Genomic DNA, 14,995 nt, shown 5'->3' with positions numbered 1-14,995 from the left:
CTAGAAAGTTTTCTATTAGTTTGACAATTCATGGTATATTCAATAGTAAGAAAAAGTGGGGGAGACATGCTATATGAATTAATGAAATTTTTGAATATGCCATACACATGGTAAGAATATACCCAGATTCTTGACATAATGTGGCCTCGACAATGCCCACTGCATACACACAACTCAGACTCCCTCCAGTCACTATCTGGCAGAGTAGAGGTAGCAAGATTATACACTAGCTGATCCGGAAGCTTCCTAAAGAGTTACCAATAGATTCGGTCCGGTGTAGTAACTGGTGGCTGGCCTGCGAACATATCCTCAAAAGTCATCAGTTATACTGCATGATGGAAGAGATGGGGAAGGGTTGACGGGAACTTAGCTCTGGAGACTAAACATGGGTTCCACCACTTCAAGCCACCAATAAGGAAAGTGGTGGTATTGCACCAGTTGATGAGAGTCATCTACCACCTAGTATTGCCTGGTAACACAGAGGGGCGGCATTCCTCCATGTGGTGTGGGCACCACACTCCTGCTTATGTTGGTTCACGCCTGGGTGGTCACCCACAGTGTGCTTGTGCATGGAGGTTATACCCAGGATTACTAACAGTCCCGGGATTGTGAAGGTGCAAGGAGAGGATCTGGCTGTCGCAGACCATCTGGACTTCACCAAAATTGTGTCTACTTGACTTGAATGTCACTCAAATATCAGTTCCATCAGCATTTTTGACTGCCACATAGCAAGACAGCTTGTCTGGCATATCTGAGAGAATGTCTGTGACAACCTCAAGGACTAAAGTCTATATCGTAGCTGACTAATGCTGTGTGTGTGTGTGTGTGTGTGTGTGTGTGCCTAAAGGTCCAAATCACTAGTGACATATTTGTCTGCTACAAAATTGCATCTTTAAGCACATATAGAATTAGTTAGCAGCATACAGACTTAATAATCCACCTGTAATAATGCAACTGAACAGTTCATCTAATCTCACATATTTCCCATAATATGCATTAATACAAAAAGTATGCTTAATATTAAAGTTCATGTGCATATAATAACTAATTGTATACAACAGCAAAGGCATTAATGCCACATATAAAGAAATTAAGTTAAAGAATTTCTAAAGTAATATATTATTAAAATTAATTCAAATATATATTTATATATACATAAACTAACAGATATACAAAAACAACTGATATATATATATATATATATATATATATATATATATATATATATATTTAAGTTAGAAATAATAAAGCAAGAGGCAAAGTGCAATCAGATGGAATTGTAAAGAACACCAGGTGCCAAAACTATTAGGAAACGATAGTAGGAAATAGAAAAATTAAGGTAGAAGAAAAGAAAAGAATGTGAAGAAACTCAAAGATGCATTGAAGTATTTGAAATTAAGTGCTGAATTAATAAGCCAATTAGCAGGAAAAAAGCTACAAGGAAGAAAACAATTTTAATAATAATAAATTACAAAGAAATAGCAAGCATCAAATAGGTGGGAAAATAATCTGATGTTAAAATATTTGAAATATTTGATGCAAGTTATAAAAAATTGATACATAATGCAGGTATTTCATCCAGGAACTATGCCTGATTATGTATCAATAACTGCATTTCTATGCATATATATAATTATGGAAGAAAAATCTTAAAGGAAAACTCTAAAAAGAGCAGGAAAAAAATAATAAAATAAAAATTTACTAACTAAAAAAGGAGGGTGAAAGCAATACCATAAATATAAGCATGGTAGCCCCAACACAGTGTTTGTGATTAAAATTAAGGTAATTAAAAAGAGATATGGTAAAATATAAATCAATAAATAAAAGTGCACAGGAAAAGTCAAGTTCGTAGTAATGGTGGGTTGGTAATGCATGAATAATTTTGAGTAAAAATTTTGTGTTCCAAAAATAGATAAAGAAGCAGGCTATTCATGCATTACCAACCCACCATTACTCCAAACTTGACGTTGATTTATTTTTCCTTGTACTTTTATTTATTGATTTTTATTTTATCTTATCTCTTTTTAATTACCTTAATTTTTATTATGAACATTGGGGCAGAGCTACCATGCTTATTTTTATGGAAGATTTATTGTTTTCACCCTCCTTTTTTAGTTAGAAAAAAAATCCCCCCCCCCCACCATTCTTTTTAGAGTTTCCTTTTAAGCTTTTTCTTCCATAATTATACATATGTTGTTGTTGTTATTATTTGGCTTAACGACACAAGGGCTACTGAGGCCAAATTGTGTCTGCTCATAGTTTATTTAGTCAAAATATAACACTGTTGATGTTAAATTAAATACTCCTATATAGGCCAATACGTTTTAAAAATATTACAAGTTCATTTACGTTTGCTTCATTTCCCAGGATATGAGTAAAATCATGTGAGAGGTTCAACCTAGAGACCGACTGAAAAGTGTTTGACCGTATGGTTGAAAATAGGGGACAATCAAAGAGGAAATGCCTAACAGTAAGTTGACTGTCACAGGATGAACACTGGGGTGGATCTTCTCCCAGTAGCAGGAACAGATGAGTATGATGAGTGTGTCCAATTCTGAGTCTTGCCAGTACTACTTCCTCTCGTCTGTTTTGTCGAAAGCCTGAGAGCCACAGCTTTGGTTCTTGCTTTATCTGGTAAAGTTTAATGTTGGTGTTACTTTTCCAGATCTGTGACCAGTTGTCGTAACTTGATTTGCGAATAACAGGCTTATAATCAGTGTAAGGAACCTGAGGATGTTCTGGGACAGCTGGTTGAGGATTTTTAGCTGCAAGATCTGCACTTTCATTTCCCGGAATACCAGAATGGCCAGGGATCCAGCAAAAACTGATTGATTGATTAGACACACTGCAGGAAAATAGCTGAGAATGAATTTGTTTCAAGGTAGGATGAGTAGATGAAAAATTCTTCCTTATGGCAGAAACAGCACTGAGCGAGTCAGTGTAAATTATGACAGGTGAGATGGAAAGTTCAATAATTTTACTGAGTGCTAATTTGATGGCATATAATTCGGCTGTGAAGACGCTGCAGACTAATGGTAGTGAGGCAGTAACCGTTAGAGAAGGAAAAACTGCAGCTGCACCAACTGCACTAGCTGTTTTGGATCCGTCAGTATAGACTTTACAGGCATGGGAGTTCAGAGTAGTGTGAGCTAAGTGCAACTGCCTAATATTAAAGGAAGGTACAGTATTCTTTCCCCACTCCAAAAAATGTGTATCGTGGGAGGAAGAAACGTATGTCCAAGGTGGAACAGGTGCAATTGTGTTCTGAAAAATATCGCTTAAATTGATATTCCAACTCTGAGAAAGCTCTTTAATTCTGAGTGAAGCAGGTCTGTTTTCATTTGGCTTGCTGTCATATAACAAATCCCACCGAGTATTATAAAGGTACTCCCAACTGGGGTGAGATGGAAGACTCTGGATCTTAGTAGCATAGTGGAGCAGTAATGATTTCCTACGAAGATGTAATGGAGGATCATGTGCTTCGATATAGAGACTCTGGATTGGATAAGTCCTAAAAGCGCCCAACGCAGTCCTGAGAGCACTGTGCTGGACAATATTTAGACGTTGTAAAGTAGTGCTCCTGGCAGAGTCATACACCGGACAACAATAATCTATTGCATCTTTATAGAACTTTAATCCGTGACCGGATTAAAGTTCTATAAAGATGCAATAGTGTATACCGATCAGCACCCCATGACATAGCCGAGACTGATCGCAGTATATTCAGATGCTTTAGACATGTATTTCTTAAATGAGAGATGTGAGCTTGAAAATTCAGCTTGCTATCTAATATCACTCCAAGGAATTTAACGGTACTTACAAGCGGAATTGGAATATTGTTTATTTGTAATTCCGGATCGAGACGGAGAGCTCGTTTCTTGCAAAAGTGGGTGAGAGTGCATTTCTTTTCTGATAGTCTGTAGCCATTCCGTGAAGTCCACGATTGTATTTTGGTAATGGCAAGTTGGAGTTGCCGTTCGATGGTGTTCATACTCTGAGATTGACAAGAAATTGTAAGGTCATCTGCGTACATGTAAGTTTCAACAGTTTTTGGGATGTCTCGTGTTATGCTGCTAACTCGGATTGAAAATAGTGTTGGACTAAGTATCGATCCCTGCGGGACTCCTTCTTCCTGAATGTGGGATGCAGAGAGTACATTTTTATATCGGACCTGAAAAGAACGCAATTGCAGAAAATTTTGAATTATTTTCGGCAAATGGCCCCTAAACCCCAAGTGGTAAAGGTCCATAATAATCCCATGACGCCATGTAGTGTCAAATGCCTTTTCAAGATCTAGGTTGACCATGACTAGATGTTGTTTCATGATAAAGGCATTGCGGATATGAGATTCGGCTTTGATAAGCACGTCCAGCGTTGATCTATTCTTCCGAAAGCCATACTGATGATCTGGAAGGAGATTTGCGACTCCAGGATGTAAGTAAGCCTAGTGTGAACCATCCTTTTGAAAATTTTACCCAGGCAGCTCATAGAGATATTGGCCTATAGTTTTCAACACAGGAATGATCTTTTCCTGGTTTTGGTAAAGCAATAATGAAAGAATGACGCCAGGAAGAAGGATAGGCATTTTCAGAGAATATCCGATTATAAAAGATTAACATGGTACTCAAATCTTCTTGAATTAAATGTTTCAGCATAACATAATGAACTCCATCTGGGCCTGCAGCACTGTTTGAAGATCTGTTTAACGATTCTTGAAGTTCTATGAATGTAAAGGGTTGGTTGTACGGGAAAGAGCGGTGCGTGAAAAAGTTGATTTTATATCGTTCTGCACTAGCTTTGATGTTCTGAAATGTGGACCCATAGGAGGCAGAAGCAGAGATTGTAGCAAATGATTCAGCAAGTGCATTAGCAACTTCTTCAGCTGTAGATAGGTCTTTCCCTTTCCAATGAAGTATTGGAGAGGGCATACGAGCGAATTTCCCATTTAGTGCCTGTATTTTTTTCCAGATGAGGCGTGTGTCGGTGTCTTTTGTGATTGTTGAGGCAAAAGCAATCCACGAGTCTCGTTTTGCTTTCCGTCTAATTTGCCTTGCTTTTGCTTTAAACCTTTTATAAGCAATGAGGTTATTAGTGGTGGGATTCTTACGGAAATTATTCCAAGCTCGGTTTTTTTCCTGTTTGGCAGTGAAGCAATCTGCATTCCACCAGTGATTTCGGTGATTGCAATATGTCTTGGATTTTGGAATGTAGGTATTTGCTGCAGTCAGAATCTGATTGGTGATGTAAGTATTTACATCATCAATAGGTTCTTTTTTAACGAAAAGTCTGTCTAGAAGTATTTGAGCAGAATAGCCATCCCAGTTCGCCTTTTTAAACTTCCAAGAGGATCGTTTATCAAGATTTGGTGTTACTCCTGTTTGTAAGGAGCAAATGATCGGAAAGTGATCACTGCTAAAAGGATCAGTTAATACAGATCATGTCATGATTGGAAAGATGGAAGGTGAGCAAACTGACAAGTCAATTTGAGAAGTAGATCCTGTAGGTAGGTGGATGTAGGTAGGAGATCCAGAGTTTAATAAATTTAGGTCATTATTATTTATAAATTCCTCGATCAACTTGCCTCTTCTGTCCATTGTAGCTGATCCCCACAATGGATGGTGTCCATTAAAGTCGCCGAAAAGACAAATTGGAGTTGGAAGTTGTGCGATGAGGTTGTCAAGTTCTGATTGGGCCAGTGATAGAGATGGTGGAATATAAATCGAAACAATGGTAACTGAAATACCAACTGCAATCCGAGCTGCCACAGCTTCTAGGCTGGTTCTTAATTGGATCGGTCTGGACGGTATGTTAGTATTTACAAGAATGGCTACTCCTCCACGGGCAGGAGACTCTGGGCTTCTGTCTCGTCTGTATATCATAAAGTTTGAGAATTTCGGTGAAACTTGGGGTGACAAGAATGTTTCCTGTAGGCATATACCTATGGGATTAAACTGAGAGATTAAATCCCTTATGTCATCAGAATGGCTGCTTAGTCCTCTACAATTCCACTGTATGATATTAGGCATTATTTTGGTTTGGCTGAAGATGATTCATCTGACTGTTTTTTATGTGCAGGGCATTTTTTTCGGTCTTTTTTTGGGAATAATGGACGTCCAGTATCCATAGTGTCATTGGCATGGAGTTCTAGGATAGGGTCTTCATAATTTTGGTGTATATCCACTTCCATAGTGTTGGTTGGTGGATCAGTTTCCTTAGAGTCTTTATTGGGTTTCAATCTTTCTGCGTCATTTGAGACTGTCACAGTATCAGTTGGGATACTAATTGGGGTGTTGGTGGCATGGCTGGTTTTAGTTTTTTCTTTTCCACTGGTTGATAAGGTTGTTTTAACCAATTAGCTAGCGAAACGTTGGGCGGTATTGAGACATCTGTTTGAATTGCAGTTGTATGAAAACTGCGGGTTCGAGAGGCATATGATGGAATTGGCACGGTCAACATTATTTGTCTGCTTGCCTCAGGATATGTGACTTTATGTTCTACTTTGTATTTTTGGATTGTCCTACCTGTTTTCCACATCTCACATGATTTAGAAAAGGCAGGGTGATTGCCTTTGCAGTTGGGGCAAATGGGAATTGCAGCTGGACAATCTGCCTGTGTATGATCTTTTGCTCCACGAATAGGACAGATGGCGTCACCTCTGCATGCCTGCTGTGAATGGCCATATTTCTGGCATTTAAAACAGCGAAGAGGATTTGGGATGTATGGACGAATTCGGCAGTTTAAATACCCAGCTTTTACTGAGGATGGCAAATCAGGAGTACTAAAAGTTAAAATGATGGAACGAGTTGGAATGAGATTTCCATCTTTTTTTGTCATAATTCTTTTAGCAGCGATTACCTTTTGATTGCTAAGTTCTTGGACTAATTCCTCCTCAGACACTGTAATTAAGTCCCATTCTGTGATGACTCCTTTAGATGAATTTAAGGTATTGTGAGGAGTAACAGACACTGGTAATCCACCAAATGTAGTCGTTTTTAATAACACTCAGAATGTTTGGATGTGGCTGTTTCAACCAGGAGATCTCCTGATTGTAGTTGCTTCACCATTTTTGGTGATCCTGCAATAGATTCTAGATGTCTTTGAATCATAAATGGTGATAACTTGCCCACGGGCTGCATGGACAGAGAGTGTATCACAAGAAAATTAGGGATGTCTGGACGCTGTGCTTCAGTTCGAAGCCTTTTTGGTTGATTAATATTATCATGACAGGATTCTTGTCTTGAGCTTGAAGGCTCTAAGGGTGGAAAATTGTTTGAATCCATGATAGCTCCTTTTGGCCCTGGGGGTTTATCTTTACAGCCCAGGTTTCCGGCCCCGCCACGGGGAGGCAGGAGCAGTGCCACGAGGTGACCAAGTGGCTGAGTTAGTAAGTTAGTACTAATAGAAAAAAAACAGAAAGGTGGTTTCCCTTTCTGGGCTTCTGCCTACTTCTTGTAGTGCGAGAGAGCTACTATGCTATAGAAATCAAGAAAACGGTTTTTCAAACTAAAATAGAAACTGTTCGCTCAAATGTTCTCTGTAGAAAAACGCTTTGGAAAACGCACTAGAATCGCTTGGCCACGGAACGCTTGGCACCCGGGGCCAATTATACATATGCATAGAAACACAGTTATTGATACATAATCAGGTGTAGTCCCCCGATGAAATACCTGCATTATGTATCAATCTTTTATAGCTTGTGTCAAGTATTTCAAATACTTTAACCTTTATTTTTTTTTCCTTATTATTAGATATTTTAACCTTCTATTTGATGCTTGTTATTTCTTTGTAATTTAGCCTTTCCCTTTTTCTACCTTAATTTATCTATTTCCTGCTATCCTATTCCTAATAATTTTGGCACTTTGTGTTCCTTTACAATTCTATCTGTTTGCACTTTGTCTCTTGCTTTATTACTTCTAACTTAAATATATACTTTTGTATTCTTTGTTGCTGCTTAGCACACATAGGTGCAATTGCCATATAGTCTTTTTAACTTTTAAAATTTTGTGTGTGTGTGTGTGTGTTTATATCATATGTATAACATATATTTATATCTAAACATTGTTTACTGATATGCATATAACTGTATAATGCACTGTTAACATACATATCATCCTGATGTTCAGCAGTTCCCTCTTCAGCAACTAATAGCTCATATTCTTCTGCTGCATACCTGTCCCAATCAGATATCTCTGGACCTTCATCCTCATGTTCTGGCTGAAATATCATATTAACAGAAAATCAACAAGGTTATCAAATTATTGTCAAATTAATTTAAAATCCTATACTTTTAAACATAAATATTACTTTTTCTTTTTCTTTTTTTTTTTTTTTTTGTAATAGCCCCAGGGACAGATTGGGAGATAAAACTGACTGGGAAAATATCAACAAGCAGTCCATTAAGTTATGGTCAAGTTTTATATACAATCCAACCCCCTAGGCTAGTGGTTGGCAACCAGTGGTCCGCGAGAGAATTTTGGTGGTCCGCAGAGTAATCTGAATATATTTGCAATTTTCGTGTTTATTAAAATGTTTCATTATATTCTGATTCTACTTTTTTGTAATTTTCGCCTTATTATGTTGCATGTTTATAAAAGGTCCAGTGCAATATCTGGTATTAGCAATACTTTTATTGTAAAAAAATATAGAAAGCTATTTCTATTTATTATCGATGGCCTAGTCTGGGCACGGCGTGGTCCACAGTTCTTAGGTAAGTGACCAGTGATATTTTTATTTTAACTGTGCACAGTGTGTTATTTAATGACATCAAAGAGCTTGAGTTTGATAACTATCTTATTTCTTGTTTGGTTTTAGATTCAAATAAAATAAGCAAGCATTTTGCGCTTCTTAGGTAATACATCGCATTGTCATGAGTTGATTAATGAATCAGAGCCTCCACAACCACCTCAGGGCATCATCAGGAAGGATATTAGAACTGGAGGCAGAGAGAAGAAAAAGTTCAAAGTTTCAAGAAAATATGATGCGGACTACTTGAAGTTTGGATTTATTCAAGAACCTGGAAGTGAACTGGATCCACGGCCGCTTTGTATTATATGTCCTGAGCATTTATCCAATGATACCATGAAACCTTCGAAACTCAGCAGGCACTTGCAGTCAAAACACTCAGATTTAGCTAAAAAGCCAGATGAATACTTCCAAAGGATGTGTGAAAATTTGCAAAAGCAAAAAAGTTCATTAGCAACCATGATTGTTGAAGATAAGTCCTTAGTAAAATCTTATTTGATAGCACTTCAAATCCCAAGATGTAAAAAGCCATATACAACTGGAGAAGAATTAATTAAGCCTTACTTGTTACAAGCCTGTGAAGAGGTTTTGGGGAAACAGGTTGTCCAGAAGCTGAAAGGAATTCCTATGTCCGCTAACACTGTGAAGCACAGAATTGAAGACATGGCCGAAGATACTGAAAATCAAGTGATTGCACTTGTGAAAAATTCTACATTTTATTCAATTCAACTTGATGAATCAACAGACATAACTAACAAGGCAGTTCTTCTTTGTTTTGTGAGGTTTTATTGCCAAGGAGAATTAAAGGAAGAACTCCTCTGTTCGCTAATCTTGTCAGGTAGAACAACAGGCTCTGAAATTTTCAATGCACTTAATGGTTATTTCCTGAAACACAGTATTGAATGGAAGAAATGTGTTGGGATATGCACAGACAGTGCTGCAAGCATGACTCGACATCGTTCAGGAGTTGTTGCAAAAGTGAAAGATGTTGGACACCCAGACATCTTGTTTACTTATTGGCCAACCGGGCTAGCCGGGTGGGTAAAGTACCTGCCTGGCAACCCAAAGGTCGCAGGTTCGAATCCCGCCCTGGGCTTGGATCAAAGTACTGCAAAAACCTTGGGAGGTGCATTATGGCCACAGAAGCCAATGTGCCAACAACTACCAAAAAAAAAAAAAAAAAAAAAAAAAGTTTACTTATTGTATTATACATCGTGAGCAACTTGTGGCAAAAAGATTATCTCTCTGATGTAATTAAAATATAAACGAAATTTGCCACAAAGCGCTCAATTCTCAAATATTTGAGGCACTTTGTGAAGAAATGAGCTCTCGGCATACTCATGTTCTTCTTCACGCTGAGGTGAGATGGCTGTCGAGGGGCAAAACTAACCCGATGGTTTGGCCTGTGCCACAAAGTCAAGTTATTCTTCCAGCAGCAAAATAATTTGAGGTTCCATAATTTCTTGTCCAACAATGATTGGCTTGCCAAGCTTGCATACCTGGCAGATATTTTTTCTCTGTTAAACGAGCTGAACACGTCCTTGCAAGGACAGCTTACGGACGTGTTCACACTGCAGGGTAAAATGGATGCATTTCAAAGGAAGATATTGCTGTGGCAAACGCGGTTGGCTGAAGAAGATCTGCAAATGTTCCCAAATTTTGATGATTATATGAAACAGGACGATGTCAACCGACAGGTAATAACTCTTGTTCAATTGCACTTACAGTCGCTTGCTGACTCTTTTGGTCGTTATTACCCAAAGGAAGAGGACCCCAGACACGGAAATACGTGGATATAGATCCATTTTCGGCGAAAATCAAGGATAGTTAATTTGAACATGAAAGAAAAAGAAAGCCTAATTGATCTATCATCTGACGACAGTCTCAAAGGTAAATTTCACTAATTCCTAACAAGATCTCATTTTTGACTTTCCGTAAAAAAAAAAAAGTGAGTACCGAGTGCTGAGTGAAAAGGCCATCAAAATTTTAATTCCATTCACAACTACATATATGTGTGAAAAGACATTTTCATCAGTTACGGCAATTAAAAACAAGTACCACTGTGGCTAGAAATACAAACAGCTCTCCGTGTTGCAGTAACATCATTGGAGCCAAGAATCCAACAGCTTATTTCAAACAAGCAGCAACAAATGTCATGCTGATTATTTTGCTATAATTAATCCTTTATACACCTCTATGTCGAGGTGCACTCAATATTTGATAATTGTTAATATTAATTGTTTCTGTTAATTCTTTTTTTAATAAAATGAAATTTAAAATGTTTTTTTGCATTTTTCATAATGAATATATCTGCATTTATTTATTATACTTTTTTTATCATTATAAGGCCATTATATTATTAATTATATTAACATTAATGATATCCAATTTTTTGCAAATAACTTGGAGTGTAAAAACAAGTGTAAGTACCATTTCATATTTAGAATGTTACTTTTATGGAAAAAATCATGGTAGTGGTCTGCGGGATTCAAAATTTTGAGTTTAGTGGTCCGTGAGGTCCGAAAGGTTGGCGACTGCGGCCCTAGGCCACTGGCCCACCAGGATTTTGCACGGTGTCCTGGCAGCCCAATCCACCCCTGGATAGACCCAAACACAAAAAGTTTAAGAACCCACAGTAATTTAGTACTGTGTATGGAGAAAGAAGACTGAAAAGACATAAGAAGATACTTGTTGCCATGAATTTCTGTAATTTTCTGGAAATACATGTGAAGGAAGGTTTGTTTCAAAGAACAGCAGTAGAAGGAATAAATGGGGCAAAGGAATAATTAATGCTGTGTGCTTATGAGTTAGCAGTTGGATAGTAAATGGATGTTGATGGTTAAGCCATGCATTCGGACTGGTCCAGAACAGAATGGCGGCTGTAAACAATGTCCAACTTAATATTATTGCTATAATAAATGTCACTGCACCAACACAAATAAATAGCAGAACTGGTCTATACACTAGCAATTAAGCTTTAATGCTGATGAATTCAAGGTTCTGCATCTCAGTCACAGTAATCACAAGTTAAATTATCAGTGGTGGAGGGGGGGGATTGGACATTCAATGCTGTTAACATGAAAAGAACTTCGGGATTAATAATGTAGTCTGATGTGAAATTCTCTTAACAGTATAAGAGTAAATGATCAGTTCACTAGATATTGACAAAATGATATACAGAAAATTTTCCAGTAGAGATAAAGAGTTAATTACCCCATTGTGTGCATCAGTTATTAGAGAAAACAACTTGAATACTATATACAAGTGTGGATTCTTAATTTTAAAAAGATATAAACTTGCTTGTCAGGTTACAAATGAAGGCAATAATACAGTTGTGAATGCCAAGAGATTCTCACACAGAAAGAGAAAAGGGTATTAATTAAAAACACTTAAGGTCATAAAAGCATTAGAAAAAACTTAATGATGGAAGTATATTTTCTCTTTCTATAATGATGCAAACAGGGGACAGATTCAAATTAGAAAAAAACAGGCTGGATTGTAAGGAAATCTGCCTTTCATCAAAGATTACTTGAAAAATTTACCACATAGCCTTGTAGAAGCAGAAGACTCATGAAAATTTAAAGAAGGTTTAGATAAATACTTGGAAGAAACAGATAAATTATAAAACTTAGCAGACATTATCTTATTATTTCTTCCTGATGGATGGGGGGGGGGTTCCTACCCCATGACAGGTATTGGTACTAAGTGCACAGGGTAATTGTTATGTTCGGCTATTATTAATATTGGTCGAGATCCTACAGGTGTTCAGAATTGCAACTTTCTGAAGTTCCTTGTAGGTGCAAGCCTATTGCTTCTAGGCTCTTCTGTAGTTGGCAACAATCCGGTGGTTAACACCATGATAGGGATGGTCATTACTTGTTCCATATGCCACATCTCTTTGGTCTCCTTTCTTAGGTCGTGTACTTCCTGATCTTTTCTTCATAGGTTTTTATTGTTATTTGTTATTATATTTTTTGTTTTTTTTATACTAATACAAATTAAACTTATAATAGTGGTTTGAGGTTAATCTGGACACTATCTCTCTCTCTCTCTCTAGAAAATGTATTGTGTGCAACAAGTTTTCTGGTGAAACAAATTTTCCAATAGCTGTGAAGAAGTTGCACGATCACATGCAGCAGACAGTTGGTGCTATTCCACACTGGTCCTCTTTTAGGTCGGTATGAATGGCATCATAAAGGATCTTGATTATCTAAACAGATGCAATATGGCCATACAGTAGCACCTGCACCATTAAACTTCTGGTCCAACACAACTACCTAAAAAATTCAACATAGCTGGAAAAATCTCAATATTGCCATCAGTTAATGCTGTTTTATTGCAGCTCAATGCACATACAGCTGGTCACAAGAAAAAGCCTGGGAATTTTTTTTTTTTTTTTTAATGAAAACCCCAAGCATAAGAGATATTGGAACTTATAGTACTTAGTACTGTGCATGGGTGGAAGATCAAAAAGATAAAAGAAGATACTTGTTGACATTAGACTTGAATTTCTGTAGATCATAATTTTCAGGAAATTGTGTGAAGGGAGATTGTTCCATAAAACAAAAGTTAAAGGAATAAATAAGGAAGAAGAAAAGTTGGTTCTGTGAGTTTGAAGTTGGTCAGTAAAAGGATACTGACTGGTTGGGGGGGGGGGTGTTCAGACTGGTTTGGAAGAGAGAGAGAGAGAGAGAGAGAGAGAGAGAGAGAGAGAGCAGGAATTGTAGAAGCCAATTCAGAAGAACAGTGCCCATGGAAGTACCTATAGAAAAGGCATGCAGCAGAAACAGAACAACTATGAGACAGAGAGTAGAGAAACTTTGTTAGAAATGGGTCATTAATTAACCTAACTGCTCCCTTTTGAATGGAATTTAGAAGCCTGAGAGAAGTTTTGCGGGCATCACCTAAGATGTGGGAACAATATTCCATGGCAAAGCAAACCTGACTTGTACTGAGTGAACAGATGTTCGGAAGAAAAGAAAAGACCAAAAAAAAACCCAGTTTTTTAGATGTAGAGGAAGCAATATTTGTGATGTGCTTATGCCAAGAGAGATTGGAAGTCATGGTAATCCCTAATAGAGATATGCGATCTTGTCTAGAAAACTGAATGTCATCAAAGATGAGCACAGGAGCAGAAGAATACTTTTTGTGAGATATAAGACAGGACTGAGTTTTGGAAGGATTGAAATCAACTAAGTTATCTTTGCTCCACTGGAGAATTACCTGGAGACCAGCATTTAGGAAATTGGTAGTGGATATTCAACTAGTTGAAGCTGTTTGTGCAGGGCAAGGTTTCTCAAACTGGAAGGTGGAATGCAATGTACCATCTTCAGCAAAATCCGGAGATCATTGATCAGATGGCAGGTTTCTAGATAGTTTAAGAGTTGGCAGTTAATAGATTTCTCTATTACTTTAGAAAAAGTACAAGTGCAATGGGACAATAATTGGATGGGAGGAATTTGTCACTTTTATTTAGGAACTGGCTGGATATGAGTAAACTTCCGAGAAGAAGGGAAAACACCTGTGGAATAAGAAAATGAAAAAAGGATAAAGAACAGGAGTAAGCTGAGGAGCACAGGTTTTAGAAACAAATGGAGAAATACCCTCAGGACTTCATGCTATCTTGGCATTAAGACTATTCAAACTTCTTCTGACATCCTTTTGACAAAAGACCACAGGTGGCATTGAATGGAGTGTACTGGGAATGGCAGGAGGTGGTTTGCCAAGATCATCAATACACAAGTTAGAAGAAAAGTATGATGCTAGCAAGTCAGCTTTATCTTTGGCTGAAGTGGCAATAGACCCATCCAGTTTTGACAGAAGTGGGAATAGAGATGGGAAAAGGTTGCGATCAATAGCTTTGGCAAGAGACCAGAATGCTCAACTACCATTTGGATAAGAAGCAAGTTTTCTACTCTTAGCATGTTCGAAATCTAGTTTGGATTTCAAACTGATTAATAACTTCTTTACAATTGTTGCAAGGTTTCGGTAGGCAGAAAATGAACCTGGAGATTTGGATACAAGCCAATTGCAATATGCAACACTGTTATCTTGAACAGCTTTAATACATTTATTAGAAAACCGAGGTTTAGATAAAGGACAAGATTTTAAGTTGGAGTGTGGAATAAAGGATTACATCCCTACAAAAATAATTTCACTGACACAATCTGAGGGAACGTTGACATCAGAAGATTTGAAACAGTAATCCGACTGAGGAAACGAAGAAAATAAATCTTGCAGATCATCCTATTTT

At 37.5% G+C, this 14,995-nt stretch overlaps 1 protein-coding gene across 1 annotated transcript in view; it reads right to left on the bottom strand.

The window, feature by feature from the left end:
• The window catches only part of LOC150084291 (uncharacterized), a 282,690-nt gene that overhangs the window by 27,672 nt on the left and 240,023 nt on the right, over positions 1-14,995 (bottom strand). Inside the window, exon 12 of the mRNA XM_090375967.1 lies at positions 8,105-8,214. Within this exon, the coding sequence (XP_090232093.1) occupies positions 8,105-8,214 (110 nt within the window). The remainder of the gene's footprint in view (positions 1-8,104; positions 8,215-14,995) is intronic.

The sequence above is a fragment of the Mastigoproctus giganteus genome, chromosome 6, assembly GCF_048544385.1.
Source record: "Mastigoproctus giganteus isolate SK-2022 chromosome 6, ASM4854438v1, whole genome shotgun sequence".
Classification (NCBI taxonomy): Eukaryota; Metazoa; Arthropoda; class Arachnida; order Uropygi; family Thelyphonidae; genus Mastigoproctus; species Mastigoproctus giganteus.
Note: the sequence above shows the minus strand (reverse complement) of the source record. Positions and strands in the feature narration are given on the sequence as shown.